At 35.8% G+C, this 18,982-nt stretch overlaps 1 protein-coding gene across 3 annotated transcripts in view; it reads right to left on the reverse strand.

Annotated features, from left to right (window-relative positions):
* KCNK2 (potassium two pore domain channel subfamily K member 2) overlaps window positions 1-18,982 on the reverse strand; it is a 157,107-nt gene that overhangs the window by 4,399 nt on the left and 133,726 nt on the right. For all 3 annotated transcript variants that reach the window (XM_069459342.1, XM_069459343.1, XM_069459340.1), the window contains exon 6: window positions 17,914-18,053. In XM_069459342.1, coding sequence (XP_069315443.1) covers window positions 17,914-18,053 — 140 coding nt within the window. The remainder of the gene's footprint in view (window positions 1-17,913; window positions 18,054-18,982) is intronic.

Below are 18,982 nucleotides of genomic sequence, written 5' to 3' on the forward strand. Positions count from 1 at the left end.
AGACTTTGCTTACCAAAATTCAAATGTTAATCTATTTACTTGCTAATTCTCTACCTTCTCTAACAAGAATGTAAGTTCTAAGTACATGCTCAGCGCCTAGCATCTGGTATGTGGCAGGCTCACAATGAATACCTGTTAAATGAATAAGCATATCACTGGGAATACATGCACCGTGTAATCTCACACCTCAATGATAGTAATTAGCGCAAGTATGGCGCACATGCTACCAATTATTTTTCTTCTCTCAGGAAACACTAATCTTACTTTCATCTTCCATTTTGATCATCATCAATATTTTTGCAAAAAATAAAGGTCTTATATTAAACCCATTGTTTTGTAAATGGCTTTTTTCTCTCATCTAATTTTAGTTCTGTTTCCATGTCAGTATTCATTATTCTATCTCATAGTTAATATCAGATGCACAGCATTTCCCAGGATGATGGATATGTCATGGTATAATCATTGCTCAATGGATGGACATTTGGGTGAATTCATTTTTTAAATTTTTTTTGCTGTTAAAATAACACCTCTACAATACGTACCTGTATCTCTGTTAATGTGTACAAAGTATTACTACAAGCGAAAACACTGGGCCAAAAGACATGAATACTTTCTGATTTTATAGATGCTGTGAAATTTCTGCCTGATTTTACTGATAGAAATTTATTTACAGAAATAATGTGCTGGAGCTACACCTCCAAGTTTGAATCCCAGCTCTGCCATATATGCACTGTGTGTCTTAAGGTAAGTTCTTTAACCTCTCTAGCCCTAGTTTCTACTGCGAAATGGGTGAAAAAATAGAATCCTCCCCAAAGAGTTGGTATGACAATCAAATAAGATATTTTTAAAAGAGCAAACAGAAGCACGTAGCAGGAACTAGACAGACATAACTTTACACAATCTCATGACAGAGGCCTGTGTTAATAGTGAGAGTCCTTTTCATTGTGAGTATTTATTGAGTATTGTTTTCAGACTCGGGGTTCCCAGCCGCTCCACCATTTCCTTTCTGCACACTCGGGTGTCACCTCTGCCTTTTTGTGGCAAAAATAAAGCACTCGATTACTGGCACCTGTGTAGACAGTTCCTTAAATATTTTAATCATCTCTTTGTTGCAACTTGAAACTTAATTCCATCTTCCTTCAAATGCATTCTCCACACATCAGCCAGAGTGCCCCTTAGTAAACACAAATCGACCACACACTTTCCCTGCAGAAAACCATCCAATTGATGCCTATTTCACTTATGATAAAGTTTCAACTCTTTAGAGTGACTCATGTGATCTAGGGCCTACCTACCACTCAAGCATTGATGCTAACCTCTATCTCTCTCAAATTCCACTCTTGGGGGCCATCCTGAACATTTATTTCCTCAAAGCGCTACTCTTTCTTTTGCTTTCATTCATTCATTACTTGTTATTCTCTCTGTCCAGAATACTGCTTCCCAGTTCTTCTCTGGGATATTTCCTCCTCATGCTAAACTGGACATCTTCATGGAGCATTTCCTGACCCCCTGGAATACATTAGGATCACCTGCTAGTTGTACCTATACCACTCTGGACTTCCCCAGCATCACTCAGCACAATTTACGACAATTACTAGTTTAATTGCTCTCCTGGCTTCGAGACAGTAGAGAGGACATGTCTACCACATCCTATTCCCAGCTCCTAGAGGAGCACACACAGTGAGAATTCAGTCAGTATTTGTTGGGCAAATAAAGGAATATGTGACTAAATGACAAACGAATCAATCATATTTTTGATACACAATCCAGTAAACAGAATCTGTATCAGCGTGTGTTGGTACAGCCTGAAGAGAAAGCAACTTATAGACCAATTTTAATAACACTAAAATGTTCAAATCCTTTGATAAAAGTCAATAATTCATGTAAATTTATTCTAGCCAAGAATGTCCAACAAAGGAAAAAGTAAGCATGTAAGAACCATATTTTCACGGCATAATCTGGAGATTAATAAATGTCATATGAGAAGTCAATGTTTATGAGAAGCCAGTCAGCTATAGGAACCATCTTCTACTATTATGATTGTATCGAGTAAAGTGATATAATAAAATTATATTTTATACAACTGATTACAACTATATGAAATAATGAGTGCACATAAGCAAGAATATTCAAAGAGTATAAAAATGAAAATTGTGGATTTTAACAATTACTTATTGAGTATCTTTTATGTGCCAAGCCCCGGGCTTGGTGCTGGCTTTCTTGAGGTGCTGACATTTGTGGGTAGTTTTTTTTTTTCTTTTTAAATTTCCCCTTACTGGTGTTATAATATCTGTGCAGATGCAGTGTATAGCATCGCCAGCCTTGAATAAACCTTGGCAAGGCAGAGTTCTCCTTGGGGTGCTATTTATTTTCTCAACACAACCTAAGTCTGAGAACTGGACTGCCATTGCCAGTGGGAATCTTTCTTATCCAGATGTCAAAGTATGAAGGAGTCTCACATTTTTAATGTTATAAAGAAAACTTAAAAATGATTGAGGCTGAGCCTCTACTGCTGAATCATAACTCTCCATTGTTTACTAAAGTAGAATTCATTATACTTTACCAGGCACCTGAATATAATGATGGGTAATTCCTTGTCCTGATTTTTATGGTTGCTTAAGGATTTCACTTCTGAAAAGGAGTCTCCTTGTCTCTACACCAGGTCATTGAAGTAGTCACTTCTTTGTAACAGAAAGTGTAACATCATTGAAAGAGAATTTTCAGTTTGAAAAATTTTAAAAACTACAGTCTTTATCAACTACATTTCTAAGGAGATTTTTTTTCCCCCTAACATCTCTGCAAAATGCCAGCTACATATTTTTTCCAAGAAAGTAAAGCCATTTTTTGTATTAGGAGCAGCACTTTCTAATACTTTCTTTTTCCTTCTGATCTGTTCCTGAGCCATGCCTCTGTGACGGGAAGACATCATCCTACCATGACTTTTGATAATAGAATAGTGTCCAGGGCCAGTTTCATCTCTAAAATGTCATCTCCACGAGGCAGATGTCACTGTCTCCCCACCAGCTGGGGTTATCTGGAATTTCACTATTGAATATTAGTTACTATGCAGGAAGCTCCCGCAATTTTAAATAATGCTCTTGCATGAGTCCTGTTTTCCATAAAATTCAGCAAACAATCTTCAAGGGGCTGAACTTTGTTTCATTTTAAATCTGCTGCTTAATTTATCTGTATAAACTTGGGAAGCACCTCAAATTTAGAATAATTCTAAATAAAATTATTTACCTTAATTATCTGATTCAGTTTGACCTTCAGAGCTATCCAGAGCTTTGTCCCCCTGAACAAGTCTTTAGCATGTGTGCGCCTTTCCAACTAAATTGGAAAACTTAGTGTTCTCTGCTTCCATGTTTCACTCAGCGTACTTTCCCCAACTACTCATTCGCTACAAAATGCCACAGTGCTCCCTATAGAGTTTTGGTTTCCGGTCATGAAAAGAAGAGTAAAAAATCAAAGTTTGCTAATATTCTAAATAGTCCATCTCTAAAAGATGAGTAACCCAGCAACATTATTCCAACAATCTGCAGGCAGCCACTTGAGAACAGAAATCTATGGTATGATTTAGGAATGTAGCAATAGCAACTCTGCCAGTGTTCTGGAGTAAGAGAACATGTTTTCTTTCTCCCAAAGCCTTTTCTGCCAGTCATTTCCTTTGAATCGCTGCCTTCCCATTCTCACTTGAGGTACCAGGCCATTTGTTTTTCTTTTTTGTTGTCCTACAATCTGGTCCTAGTCATTTTCTCCCTACAGAGCTTATCCTGCCTTATCTATATTTTGCATGTTAATTGGCTTTACTTTCCCTTCTCAAGTCATCCTCAACTAACTAGGAATGAATATCACTTGTTAAAGGTATGACAGTCTCTGTCCTGGAGTCATCCCTAGATGAGGAATTTCTATCCAAAAACTAGTTACTATAATTCACTCATATAAGAGGATGTGTAATTTTTTAAAAGTACATAAATTATTTTATATTGTTTTATGGATTTCCAATTAGCAACAGCCAACTCAAGTATTGGAGAATACTTGTCAGAGTTTTGACTTTTCTTTTAAAAAAGAAGATCCTATTTATGTGGAGATATAATCATTGTTTTTGATGTGGGTGAGTAACACAGATGAGAACATTTTCCTTCAGGGTTGGCCTTAAAGGAATCTGAAGCAAAGCTGAGTATTTAAGATTTGATAATGACCATTTGGTAATTTTCTTCACCAGGAATAAAACTAACGAGGTCTTCCTGATCTTTGACCAATACTTTTTCCTGTCCCTTTTGACAGTGGGATTTTAATTGACTTTTCCCAGTGCTCAGATGCTTATATACCTTGATGCTTTGAGGAACGTTAAATATTATAAGCAACTAGCTGAGGTGAAAACATCCCTCTGGTTAAATTTGTAAAAATAATTAGAAGCCTACTTTGCATTCCAATTTCAGAGGTTGCCTAGACTATAATTCCTAACAATTATCATTAATTCATTTTCTGACGTATTGACATTTCATTGTATTGTTGAACTGTACTATTAAAAAGAACAATTCCAATTATTCTCTTTATCAACCAGGTTAAAAAGAACAAAACTCTAAAAGGATCACTTAAGTATCACTTTATCTTGACAGAACAGTACATGATGTTTTTCTCTGGTTTTCAGGAAAGTATATGTAATATTCATAAAGTTGCCTCAGCCTAAACTGCTTTTTTTAGTTAGCAATTGCTCCACTACTTAACACCACACATATTAATGTAATTGTGCAAAGTTTAAGTATAAGACAATAAAGATGATGTCAAGAAAAATAATAATACTAAAATTAATAACATTATTTTAAATAATATCTTTCTTCTAGAAATGTCAAAGTATGATATATAATGTTAACTGTCTTAATGATGAGATGGGGCTGCAAAACCAAACATTCACTTGTTGCAGAATAAACTCAACTTATTTTTGTCATCGCGTCACTGAACACCCTTTAAATTCCCTCCACTGGTCTGGTATTGGGGTTTCTTTAATAACTCATTGTATGGAACTCATCCAACACATACAACATCTCATTGTGTTGTAAAGACAGACATACTGAAATTTATAAAACAATGTGAAATAATTTATGTACTTCTATGAAATTACACGTACTGTTATATAATTGGGTTATAATAACCAGGTACAGTCAACTCTTGAACAACACAGGTTTGAATTGAGTGATCCACTTACACACAGGTTTTTCTGCCACCTCTGCCACCCCTGAGACAGCAAGACTAACTTCTCCTCTTCCTCCTCCTCCTCAGCCTACTCAGCATGAAGATGACAAAGATGAAGACCTTTATGACGATCTACTTCCACTTAGTGAATAGTACATATATTTTCTCTTCCTTAATCAAGTGGTCCCCTTTTGACTCCTCCTTTCACTGCTCTATTCCTCCATGAGGCATCATCTCTATACTCTCCCTATAAATTTCTTCTTTTCTCAAACATGATTTGTGTCTGCTGTAGCACTGTGTCATGCCTACCGCATTATGTCTATCACGTTTCCCATTAGACCTGGGTCGCTGAGGGCTGAGACTGTGTCTAATTCACCTTTCTATCTCCAGCACAGTTTCAGTGTCTGAAACATACTGGCCACCCAACAGAATTTCAAAACACTGAACTGTGCCCATAACTGCTTTTCCTTTACACTTTCATATATTATAATACTTAAATCAAACATGTCAATGTTCGAAAATCCAGTTCCATAGATAAACTAATGGGGATTATTTTCAAATTTAACGCCATTAAATCTAGTTTGTATTCATTAAATGGAAGCTTATTGGAAACTCTATTCCAAGCAGTGGCAGCTATGTCTTCTTTTTTTTCTATGCAAGTCAAGGGAAGAAATTATTTAGGGCTAAACCAGTCTCTGATGAAATGCATTACCAGAATCAGTGTCAGTGCGAGTTATAGATGAGCAGCTGGAGAGCTTAAGAGTGTGAAAAGGAAGATGAAAAGTGAGTAATAAAGCAGTGCGAAAAGAACAAGTCTTCATTTTGTGGTTCTTCGTTGCTACTGTTTTCAGAGGTTAACACATGTATCTCTGAATATATGATATGCTCCATTGGTTTAAAATATCTTTATCATATTTAACCTTTGCATAACAGAATGTGGGAGAAAACATGCAATATGGTCTAAGCAGATCTAGGAAAATTATTTTTCCAGCTTCTGTTTCAAAGCAGAAATTATTTCCAGTGATTTCTCTTAAGAATAAACTCTCCCATGTACAATTGTACGGGTGCGGGTGGTCGACATTTACAGAAATCCTCTGGAATAAGAGATGATCCAGGTTTGGCTGGTCACTTTGACACACTGGATGAAATACAGAGGCAGCAAAAGAAATAAGAAGCCCAAAGATATTTGCCAAGAATTGCTTTAGATTGGGGAAAAAGTAAGTAATGTGAATTTACATACTTATTTCACTATCTTTTGGGTTTGTCTTTTACTCTTCCTAACTCCTTGAAATGATACCAAGTAAAGACAATAAAATTTCTAGGAGGAAAAATGTAATCTGTGTCATTACACAGAAGGAGGAGCTTTGTTTTCAGACAGGTTATTGCCAGAGATCCTGATCTTAGTCTATAGCTGCGCTGTCCATGTCAGAGCTACTGCACTGTGGCTATTGGGCGCCTCAAAAGGGGCCAGTTTGATTTGAGAAATACTCTAAGTGTAAAATACACACCAGACCAGATTTTGAAAATGTATCACAAAAAAAGAACATAAACTATCTCACTCATAATTTTTACATTATTCAATATTCAATTATTCAATACAGTCAAAATGATAGTAGTTTGGATATGTTATTGGGTTAAATTAAATATATGATTAAAATTAATTTCACCTGTTCCTTTTTGCTTTTTTGCTGAGATTATTGGAAAATTTAAGATGACATATGTGGCTTGCATTTCTAATAATATTCTACATACAATATATATAAAACATATAGAATTACAGGTAACATTTATATTACATATTATTATTATACATAATAGCATTATTATAATAAAATACTATATATTAATATATAGTATAAGAATTACATATAAAATCCATATTTTATATTGTATATATTATATTTAATTACATTAAATATATTATATTAATAATATGGTTATTTTATGAAGCGCTGGTCCACAGAATGCCCTTCCAACACCATCTTTAAATTGAACTACAATGAATTATGTTTTTATCCTTTCGTGAATATATAAAACACTTCTAGGAATAATCACAAAAACAAATAAAAAAAATGGACATGTGTTTTTGGAAAACAATGCAAAGCCAGAAATTCTGCCCCCATGTCAACAAGTCACAGTAGCAGAGCGGGTCTAATAATGTAAAGTGTTCATGCACATTAAGCGAATACTCGCAGCTGTCGTCCCCAAACCAAATATAGCACTGCCAAATTAGTGCTACAGAAATGCGGCTCACTGTGTGGGACATGCCCTGTCTTACAAGCATGCTGCTGTATGTTAATGAACTTGGCTCAACGGTAAGGAGGCTGCCTAAGACACAGGAAGAAAAGACAAAAGATTAAAAGAAGGGGCAATGGAAATACTGTGGATGTGACCAGAAGGCGCGGCTGGCTGGCCTTTCACCCGGAAGAGCACAGAGGCTTACCCTGAGCCCGGGGTGTACGCCACATGTGCCCAGGGCCTGTTTTGCCAGCTGCACCCATGGATGGGTTATGAATTTAGGGAAAAACAATGCCTCTGAATGTAAGGTCAAAACATGGGAAGCTTCCACTGTGAGAGGAAAGTCAAACAGCCATACTTGAATGTCTTTGAGCAAATGTTTCTGAACAGCATCCGGAGGCAGCGCGATGGGCACACATTAAGCCACCTCTTGCCTGTGGCCACCGGATCTGTCCAAAGCATCCACTCACACCCCGGGAAGAGCAAAGGATGTGGCCAAGGGAGAAAATGAAATGGAATCCTTCTACTCCCAGTGCTAGTCACCCCAGGCAAGCTAACTTTCACATGCAGCACTTATGGTATCACTCTGTGCTTTAGAGAACACGATTTGACCTATTTTTTTAAATCCATTTAACAGACAGCTGTGCTATAATTGGTGTCTGTGATTCCTTAGTCTGGTTACTTTATGAAGCCTGTATTACATCAGGTAATAAAGGGGCAAGGAATAGTCAGGAAGGTGGGAAGAAGCAGGAGAGAGGCAATGACAAATCCAAATGCCTCTCCAGGTACCTTGCCAGCATTACCTACTGTTTTTTATTTGATATTGATTAAAGTATACCCGGCTTCATTATCTTCCTCATTAAAGCAATGCTTACAGAGGGTGTAGTGAGGTAGAACTTCTGCTTGTGTCTGATTTTAACACCTTCAGGGCTCATAACAAAACTCTCAAAGGCTGTGAGTGTTCCCAAGTTCCCCTCTCACCAGCCTCCTTAACTTTTTTCATATGTAAAAGTTTGCTTATGCATTTTGAATAATGGAAGGTGAAAACTTCCAGGGAAAGAGAAAAGAAGAGGAAATTAAATGAGATTCATTTTTCTTTAGTTTAAAAATATTTTCAAACTTCCAGTGTCTCCAATAGTAGACAAGCCATAAATGCATGATTTGTTTTATAAGACAAAATACACAGCTACCTGAGAGCTTAAGGAATACAAGAATATGGTGCTATGCGTGGATGCCAAATGTAGACAAATGGAACATATTTGTAACAGCAAACAGGTTCAAAGAGGCAATGATGTAGGAATGTAAATCTAAACTTGTTTCTGGTTCAATTAGCAGTGTCAAATTTGAGATGAATGCAAAGACCCACAAATGGACAATAGGAGAAATGGATTAAAAATAGAATGTTTATCAAATACAAAATTCTAGAACTTCAACATGACCCCAGAACTTTGGAAACAACACCTTTGAGTTATGTGCTTTCAATTTATAGAATCTATACTTTTCATCATAAAACCTAGGGGGATCTAGGAGCAATTTCAATTGCTTACAGTAATTACTCAAGATTTTTTTATTGAAACAGGAATCATTTCAGCCTATTGAAAATTTTAAGTAGCTTATTTGCCAAGCTATTTAATTATGAAATTAATCATCCCTTAAATGTTAATTGTAATTTATTTTGTATCTGTAAGCAATAGCAGAATGAATAAAAACCACCCAAATAAGTATACTTTGGCTCTATTGAAAATGTAAAAAAATGAACAAAATTGTAATCTTATCTCTGATTTGACAGAGAGGATAAACTAGTCCTTACACTTTTATCAGAGAGGTACAAGGTATGCTAATACTGAAAATAAGTTTGAAGTACAAATTTCCTGTATTATTTCATGTCTATCTAATTTTTTCTGAATTCTGAATTCTACCACTTCCTCTGAATTAAATCATTTTATCTGTGCACTTTTTAATCCATTCGACTCAAAAAGCATTTATTGAGTGCCCATTATATGCCAAGCACCATTACAATTGATTTTGGTAAAGCAAAAGAGCAATGATTCCTCCCCTTATGGACAACACCTTCTAGGAAGATAGACATGGTAAACAATGACACATAATACATGAGTACATCATACAGAATGTTAGAAGTTGGTGAATATGATGAAAATGCAGAGCAGGGCAAGGAGAATGAAGGATGCTTGGGGTAGAGGAGTGTCAGCTTTACATAGGCTGGTCAAGGTGGGGCTGGTTGACCAGATGGTAGAGGATGAAAAGAGAATGTTAGCAAATGAATCTGGTAGCTACTTGGGAAAGAGCACTGCTGACAGAGGGAACAGCCAGTGCAAAGGCACGTGGGCAGGAGCGTGGTTGTTGTGCTGCAGGAACAGCAAGGGAGGGGAGTGAGGCTGGAGCACAGTGAGCAAGGGGAAAAAGAAAAGTAAGGGGTTGGGGGCTGGCTCATATAAAACCTTTCGTGCTACTTTATAGACACATTCAGTCTCACTCTGAGGACAAGGGAAGCCAGAGCTTCTAAGCAGAGAAATGACATAATATGACTCATGTTTCAAAGGATTATTCTGGCATCTCTGTTGAAAATAGACTTTACACAGAGCAAAGGTCAGAGCGAGTGGACCAGTTAGGAGGCCCCTAGAGTAATACAATGTGACCTCACAGTAGCACAGGGAAGGATAATGAGAGGTGAGAAGTGCTTGGATTCCAGATACATTTTCAGATCATTGCTATAGGACTGCTTGACAAATCGAATGTAAAATAGGAAAGAAAGAGAGAAGTCAGGACATTACCTCCTTTATGCAATTTTCCCCATTTCATTCAATTCGATTTAGTAATTCTCATTTCTGTGCACCACTGCACACAAAGCATCTTCTTTAAATCTCTATTGCAGTATCTACCCTAATTATTAGTAGATGCCTATATACCCCTACTTACATTTCTCCTTGAAGGCAAATACGACCACTTTTGTTAATATACCCTGTGTTCCCAATACCTAGTAAAGTGACTGGGACACTGTGGGCAATCAAAATATGTTTGATAAACAAACAAATCATTGAGTACTTGTGGACCCAGGGAAGGAAATCATCTTTTCTTTTTTTTTTGGAGACAGGGTCTTGCTCTATCTCCCAGGCTGGAGTGCAGTGGTAAGATCATAGCTTGCTGCAACCTCAAACTCCTGGGCTCAAGTGATCCTCCTGCCTCTGCCTCCTGAGTAACCTGGGACAACAAGAGTGTGCCACCACACTTGAATAATTTTTTTGTATTTTTTGTAGAGACAGGGTCTCACTATGTTGCTCAGGCTGGTCTTGAACTCTTGGCCCCAAGTGATCCTCCTGCTTCGGCCTCCCAGAGTGCTGAGATTATAGGTGTGAGCCACTGCACCTGGCTAGATCTTTTCATAATAGTCCCCAACTTGCAAATCAGAGACGCTATTTAGCAAAATTGTTATTTCTTCAATATGCAAACAGACCATACTGTCTTTTGGTGAATTAACACTTATGACAAAGTTTGAATGCTGCAATTCATATGGCTTCAAAATTGGAAAGAAATTCTTATACTGTTCTGCTTATATAGGTCCTTGCTGCCTTGCCTGTTCATTCAGAAACATACGCTAAACACAAAACAGTAGTCATTAAACTGAAGTCATATATAGATTAAAACTGTTCAACAGCTTCTCAAAGTGTGGTAGAAATGACACAGTAAGAGTAATGATGAATACATATATGTGCATGTATATGTATGTATATACACATACATACACACACACACACATATATATAACTAGATGGCATAAAAAAATACCTTCACTGAAAGAAATCTCTTAGCTTCTTATAAATAGGCACCAGGAAATTGAAGGGGCCACTGACACATGACAAGCTTTGGCATTTGTGAGAAGTTCCATGAAAAATACCATCATATTTTACCCACAGTCTCCAATTCTGGAAATGGATTTCTTCATATATTATAGTAAGGTTTCCCAACATAATTTATTTTCTACCTAGCTTTAAGGCAGTATTTTATGCAAAGCAACATGCTCAGAAGATACTTAAGTGCTTGCTGATGTAGAGAGTTTATAAATATAGCAAAGCCAGAGTGGTTATGAACAAAAAAACTACAAGATATGAGAAGCTTTTTTTTTTTTTTAATTAAAGGTGAAAAAAAACACACATTTCAGGGAACCAAAGTAGCCTGATGCTCTGGATGGGAGCTAGAGTTTACCCTTGGAGTAGGACTTCCTTCATGATGACGGTGAGTTCTTGGATAAGCATGTTTTTTTATTTGCTTGTTTACTCACATTGTTCCTGGGAACAATCTTATCTGAGGAGGCAACACAAATGCATTTGCTTCAGACCAAGATATCCAGTGTCATATTCAGTAATTTAAAAAGCTCTCTTCATTTAGGGGAGAGTATATCTGTCCATACATTGTTATTGACCAGCAGATGAACCTCAAAGTCTGACTGCTCTGTTCTTTTCCCCATAGTGTAGTGGGATAGAAAAGAAAGCCCCTTTATATGTGCCTTGGTTTTAACAGCCCATTGTGACACTTCCTGCTTCTATTTTATTTTATTCATACCCTTTGGCCAAAGAAGAGTTATATGTATTAAAATATAAATTTGAGAAGTTTTGTGATCACTGAATACTATGCCCATAGTCAATCTTCAAATAGTCATTTATAACTACTTTAGTATCTCAATAAGAGAACAATAACAAGGAAAAACAAAACAAAACAAAAATTGTAGTAAGCAGTATCCCCCAGCCCACACACAAAATGTTAGAAATCAAAAAAACAACGGCAAAGCCTGACATACAGTCTGAACGTAAAAGAAAAGAAGGGAGGGAGGGAGGGAGAATGGAAGGGATGAAGTGAGGAGGGGAGGAAGAGAAGAAAAAGAAGAGAAAAGAAAACAAAAAAGTAAAAGCAGGCTATTTTAAGAACTGATCTCTAATCGAAGACTAAGTGCCTTCTTATTCAAAACTCATCTTTCCATAATTGGAAGAAGAAAAGTAAAAGCAAGCATTATAAAGCTCAGTAAGGAAACACACCATCTATGCATCTTCCCAATAAAGAGACTGACCTTAAACTGCCACGGATGAAGAGTTACTCACAGCACCCAGTACAGCACTCAACATACAGTAAGTACTTAATAAAAATTTTTTTGAACGACTGAATGAATGATTTAGGAATGAAGTAGACATTCAATAATCCTAATTCCTAACTGGTCTCCACGCCTCCAGGTTTTTTCCCTTTTCCAGCACTGTAACACTTATTCCATAGCTCAGCCCCTATCCCTCCACTAACCCACATTTATCATTTTGTGTGCCCAAGAATACCTGGGATCGGGGCTGCTCACTGCTCAACTCCAGAGGGCGCCTTTCACCCAGGTTTCTATCAGTTGTGCTCCAAGGGCTCCCATTTCCATAAAGACACCTTGATTGTCACCGTTTGGAATTGTGCTTGATATGCCCAAAGAACTATCTCAGGGATATGCCCACTGTATTGCACAAACTCCAGGGAACAATATTTACAGTGTTTTCTACAGGAGTGGGACACCTGGAACACAACCTCATAGGGAATTCTAGTTATGTTATTCATCTACTTTATGTTATTATGTCAGCATTTATCATTTATGTATGATCACCCCAAACTATTTTCCCAGCTTCCATTTTTCCTACATTCCAGGCAGGCAGATCCAATTTTCTAGAATTGAATTAATCACCTGGATGTCCAACACGTTTGCCAATCACAACCTGTCCAAAACGAAACTATCTCATTCTTCTCATCTCCTCAAAATCTCTCCTCTTCCTATGTTCTGTAATCCTACCCGAAGTTAGAACCATGGATGTCATTCTCCCTTTCTCTTTACTGCCTACAACTAATAGGTTACCAAATTCTATTCCTTCTATCCCCAAAATACTTTTGAAATCTGAACTTTCATCTCTATCCCCCTGCTACCATAGACCCTTCATTCTGTATTACCTGGATTCCTGCAATAATTTTGCCAAAGGATTTCACTTTTTCTTTCCCGTTTTCTTAATATGATACAAGACCAACTTACTAAAGTGAGTGTCTCCACTCGCATGAACATCTTCAGAGACTAAGGAAATTATATTGGTAAAGAAACATTGCTTGGCTATCCATTCACTGTGTCCAGCCGTAGTGTCACACGACCTGACAACACTGGCAAGGTAGGGACCATGGTGCTTATCTCACACGTATACACGGGAACATTCCAAACACTGTAGTGTGTGGACATCAATACAAGAAGGATATAGAAATCACAGGCTCTTTGAAGCTCAAGAAATGTAAACAGTAGGAACCTGAGCTATGCCTGTGCATAATAAAGATGCACTATTCCCCGCTTGCATCCTAAACAAGCATGGATATTACTGTCTGAGTTTTGTAGTCACATCTTATTTTTATTACAGCTGCCTCAGGTAGCAGTATTACTATATTATCCAGAATACCCAAATAGTCTCTATTTTGTAAATGGAAACATCATTTCATCATAAGAGGGTGCACGGTTTCATAGAAAAGATAATTACTCATACCAACCCTTATTGTTAAGCATGTGTCTACTCTCCATTAGAGCTTTAAAAATAATGAAACAAAGAAACACACAAAATGCGTATGTCTCCATGGAAAAATTACTGAGCTCATTATTGTTTTCCTTGAGGAATGCAGATCAACTATAATTATATGTGGCACTTTTGAAACAATACAGTGTTGTTCCAACTAATCATTTCCTCTTCAAATATTTCAGATGGATTAGCTATACCAACATGTTTTATTTCAGCATGTTGATGGAAAATGATATTTTTTCCTTACTTCCAACATAATAATTTCATTAAAATTATTCTTCATTGGAAACAGAATGTTTTAACATAAAAAAAATAGAAATGAAATAAGGCCATATATATGACTAAATCTAGATGCTCATACTTTACCAGTATGGTTTAAGCAGATTTGTTTTTGAAAAATTATTATAATACTGAGAATTATTATTAGCCAAAATCTTTTTACTCAGGGAAAGCATGTGTCTGAGTATTATCACTTAGAAATGTGAAACTGCGTTTTGTTATGCATTTTTTATACTCTGTACTAGATACATATTTTAGTGGAGAGGATTCTCAGTTATAAAAATATTTAGCATTTTTATTCATCAGAACTGAAAACTAGAAAAAACTTTGTTGCTTCTTAATACTTTGTTGCTTCTTAATACTTCTTAATACTTTGGAAGATTTTAAAAGTTGTAATCTCTGGAATGGGTTAGGCACAGAAAGTAAGAAATACCTATCGAGCAGTCACCTGGCACTGGTTTATCTACATAAAGATGACAACTAAAATATATTTAGTTAGGTTTTATTTAATTATACCCTTCAGTGAGTTATTTCAAAACTAAAATTATCTAATAATCAGTTTTCCATTGCTACAGAAATCTTAGTACTATTTCATTTATAAAAACTTTGGTACTGACAATCTTTAGATAAATTATAAATTGATTTTCCCTTTCTTTCTTCACATCCTCTGTTGAATTTGTGACCCTATTTTGCACTTCCCTAAATTGCATTATAAATCAGAAAATACACATCTGCTCAAACTGAAAGTTCCATTTCAACTGATTCAACTGCTCAGAGCGGCTGTGGCTTCAGAGCATTCATGTAAACCTCTGGTCATGGCCTTTATTCATGTGAGCTTTCTACAAATGCAATCACCAGAAAGTACATGCTACTCAAAACACCAGGTAGAAGCCAAAAAATTTGTGGTAAGAAAAACATAATGCAATATTTAACTAAGCGTGAAAACACAATGATACATCTCATACTTTCAGTTAAGAGTCATGAAGATCACTCATAAGGAGACACACAAACTTGTTTTTCTCATTAGTCAGTTGTGTAGAAATTAAAACTTATTTGAAAGGATGGTGTTATGACCTGAATTGTGTCTCCCCAAAAGTCATACATGGAAGCCCTAATCCCTAAATGACTGCATTTGGAGATAGGGCTTTTCACAAGGTAATTACGGTTAAATGAGGTCATAAAAGTAGGGCCGTAATCTGATAGGACTGGTGTCCTTATAAGAGGAAGACCTACTAATCGTTCTGCAGATGGTTGTTTAATTTCCTTGACTTTGTGTAGAATTGAGTGTTTCTGTTGGAGTTGATTTCCAATTTTATTCCACTATTGTCTGAGATGATGCATGGTATAATTTCTATTTTTCTTTAATTTGTTGAGACATGTTTTGCGGCCTAAGATGTAATCAATCTTAGTGAATATTCCATGTGCTGATGAGATAATGTATATTCAGTCATTTTGGGGTAGAATGTTCTGTAAATGTCTGTTAGGCCCATTTACTTTAGAGTCCCATTTAAGTCCAGTGTTTCTTTATTTATTTTCTGCTTGGAGGATCTGTCCAGTTCTGTCAGTGAGGTGTTCAAGTCCCCAGCAATTATGATGTTGCTGTTTCTCACTTTGTTTAGATCTAGTAGGGCTTGCTTTAGGAATCTGGGCACACCTGTGTTGGATGCATAAATATTTAGGATTGTTATGTCTTCTCAATGAATTGTTCCCTTTACTGTTGCTATCATAATGACTATCTGTGTCTTTCTTTAGTATTGTTGATTCGAAGTTTATGTTATCTGATATGAGAGTGACTACATCTGCTTTCTTTTGATTTCCATTTGCCTGAAATATTTTTTTCCATCCCTTCACTTTAAGTGTGAATGAGTCCTTGTGGGGTATATGTGTTTCCTGGAGACAGCAGAGAATTGGTTTCTATTTTTTAATCCATTCAGCCATGCTGTCTCTTGAGTGGAGAATTTATTCCTCGAAATAAATGACAAACAGGATACAAGTTATCAAAATCTGTGGGACTCGGCAAAAACAGTCCTAAGGGGAAAATTCATAGCCACAAATGCCTACATCAAAAAGACAGAAAGATAGCAAATCAACAATCTAATGAATCATCTCAAGGAACTACAAAAGGAAGAACAAACCAATCACAAACCCAGCAGAAGAAAAGAAATAACTAAGGTCAGAGCAGAACTAAATGAAATTGAAAATTAAAAAAAATACTACAGAAGATTAATGAAACAAAGAGTTGGTTCTTTGGACAGATAAACAAAATTGATATACCTTTTGCTAGAAAGGAAGGGACCCAAATAAGCTCAATCAGAAATGAAAAAGGTGATATTACAACTAACACCACAGAAACACAAAATATCATTTGTGAATACTATAAAAATCTCTATGCACATAAACTCAAAAATATTCAGGAAATGGACAAATTTCTGGAAATACACAACTTCCCAGGGCTCAATCAGGAAGAAATAGAATTTCTGAATAGATCAATTACAAGCAAAGAAATTGAAGCAGCCATAAAAAATCTTCAAACAAAAAAAAGTCCTGGACCAGATGGTTTCACAGGCAAATTTTATCAGTCCTATTAAGAAGAATTGGTACTCATACTGCAGAAATTATTTCATAACATCGAGAAGGAAGGAATCTTCCCCAACTCATTCTACAAAGCCAGTATCAGCTTGATACTAAAGCCAGGAAACGACACAACTAAAAAAGAAAACTATAGACCAATATCTCTTATGTATATAGATGTAAAAATCCTCAACAAAATTGTAGCAAACCAAATTCAGCAGCACATGAAAAAAATAATCCACCACAACCAAGTGGGCTTCATCCCAGGAATGCAAGCATTGTTCAACATATATAATCCATAAATGTGATTTGCCACATAACAGAAGCAAAAACAAAGATCACATCATCATCTCAATAGATGTAGAAAAGGCATTTGACAAAATTCAGCACACTTTTATGATAAAAACTCTTAACAAAATAGGCATACATGGAATATAGTTCAAAATTATAAAAGCTAAATATAAAATCAAAATTTAATTTCAAAATCAGTATGTAAATTTCAAATTTTCCAAAATTTCATGGGTCAAAATTGTAATGTTCATTTCTATATTTATAGTCCAAAATAGGTGAACAGATATCTTTTTGAACAGCTAAAATCTACATACAGAGAAAGTAGCCATAATACATACAGCTTTGGAGTATACATGTATTGTTTGTGTGTGCGTGTGCACACATTTATATAGAAATTAAAAAAATAATTGAATAGAATAAAAAATTCAAAATTATGGAAAACATTCACTATTCCATGCTACTGATACCTTGATATGAATATTTTCTATTATATTTTGCTCTGGGGAATAACATTCACTTTGTGCCCTTGAGGGGAAAAAAAAAAACCAAAAGAAAAAAAAATAATGAAGAAAATATTTTTAAGTTACATCTTTTTTCATTACAAAGTGCCCTCAGTTCCTAGATAGCACCTGGCACATAAAAGGTATTTAGTAAATATTTTTAAGTGAATGAATTATAACTCATATATTTTCCTATAGCCTCATACAGCAAATTCATGCCAAACATAAATATTAAAAATGTAAATAATGTTTACCTCTTCCTTTGTCTTTTTAGATATTACTCGAAGCCAATCTCCAATCATGCTCAGGACAGCAGCAAAGTAGGCAAGCCCTACGAGGATCCAAAACCACACAACAGGCTTATAGAAGTCTAGATATTCAATGTCAGATCCACCTGTGGGAGAAAAACAAGGCAGAACAAAATAACTTCATATTCCTAGGAGTAAACAATCTAAATATTAATATTTGCTAAAATTATTAACTGAATTCTTGTCCATTGATCTATGTTATTTTCTTCATATTGAGTTTCTCATTTTCACTCATATAATTCTCATCTATTTTTCATGAACAAGTTAAATATTAATAAGTTCTTCTTAATGAGACCTTTCATTACATCTCCAGGTCATAATGATTTTTCCTTGCTCCATGTTTTGTTTTAATTTATTATAAACTGTCTCAGTCTAGCATTTAATTATTCTATATGTACTAAGTTTCTCTTTCTAGCTCTATGGTAACAAATAAAAGGTAGATATTACACGTTTTTGATATGCATTAACTTTATTGCCAATACTTACATGCGAACCAACGGACTTAAAGCCAAGCTAAACAGAAAGTGGGCAACTCTAGTGATGGCTCGTATTTTAAAGTCATCAATACAGTGGATTGATAACAAATGTCAAAGAAAATGTCTTGATGGGTTTCATGCGAACAAATGGTAATTTGCAGGTGATACTGCCATTCATTATTCTCTGACTTTTCAGAGGAATTCCCATGTTTGTCGTAAATTTAAATCCCTAGCTCTCGAGAAAAAATTGGCAAAGGAACTCCTTTTCTTTAACCCTTGAGGTACTCTTCCATCCATGTGGGACAATAACTGCACCTATGAGAATCTAGATTCATTTCGGCACATCCTTTATTCAGCACATATTAATGGGGTCACTTTTTAAGCCCTGAACATTGAAACTACTACTTATTTTCACAAATAAGGAATCAAGTTCCTCTCTTGAGAAATTCATAATTTAGCTCAAGAAAGCCTCACATAGACAATTAACCAAAAGGGGTATAATGAGTGATAGCAAAAGAGAATTAAAAAGTGCTATGAAG

Source organism: Eulemur rufifrons, chromosome 27, assembly GCF_041146395.1.
Source record: "Eulemur rufifrons isolate Redbay chromosome 27, OSU_ERuf_1, whole genome shotgun sequence".
Classification (NCBI taxonomy): domain Eukaryota; kingdom Metazoa; phylum Chordata; class Mammalia; order Primates; family Lemuridae; genus Eulemur; species Eulemur rufifrons.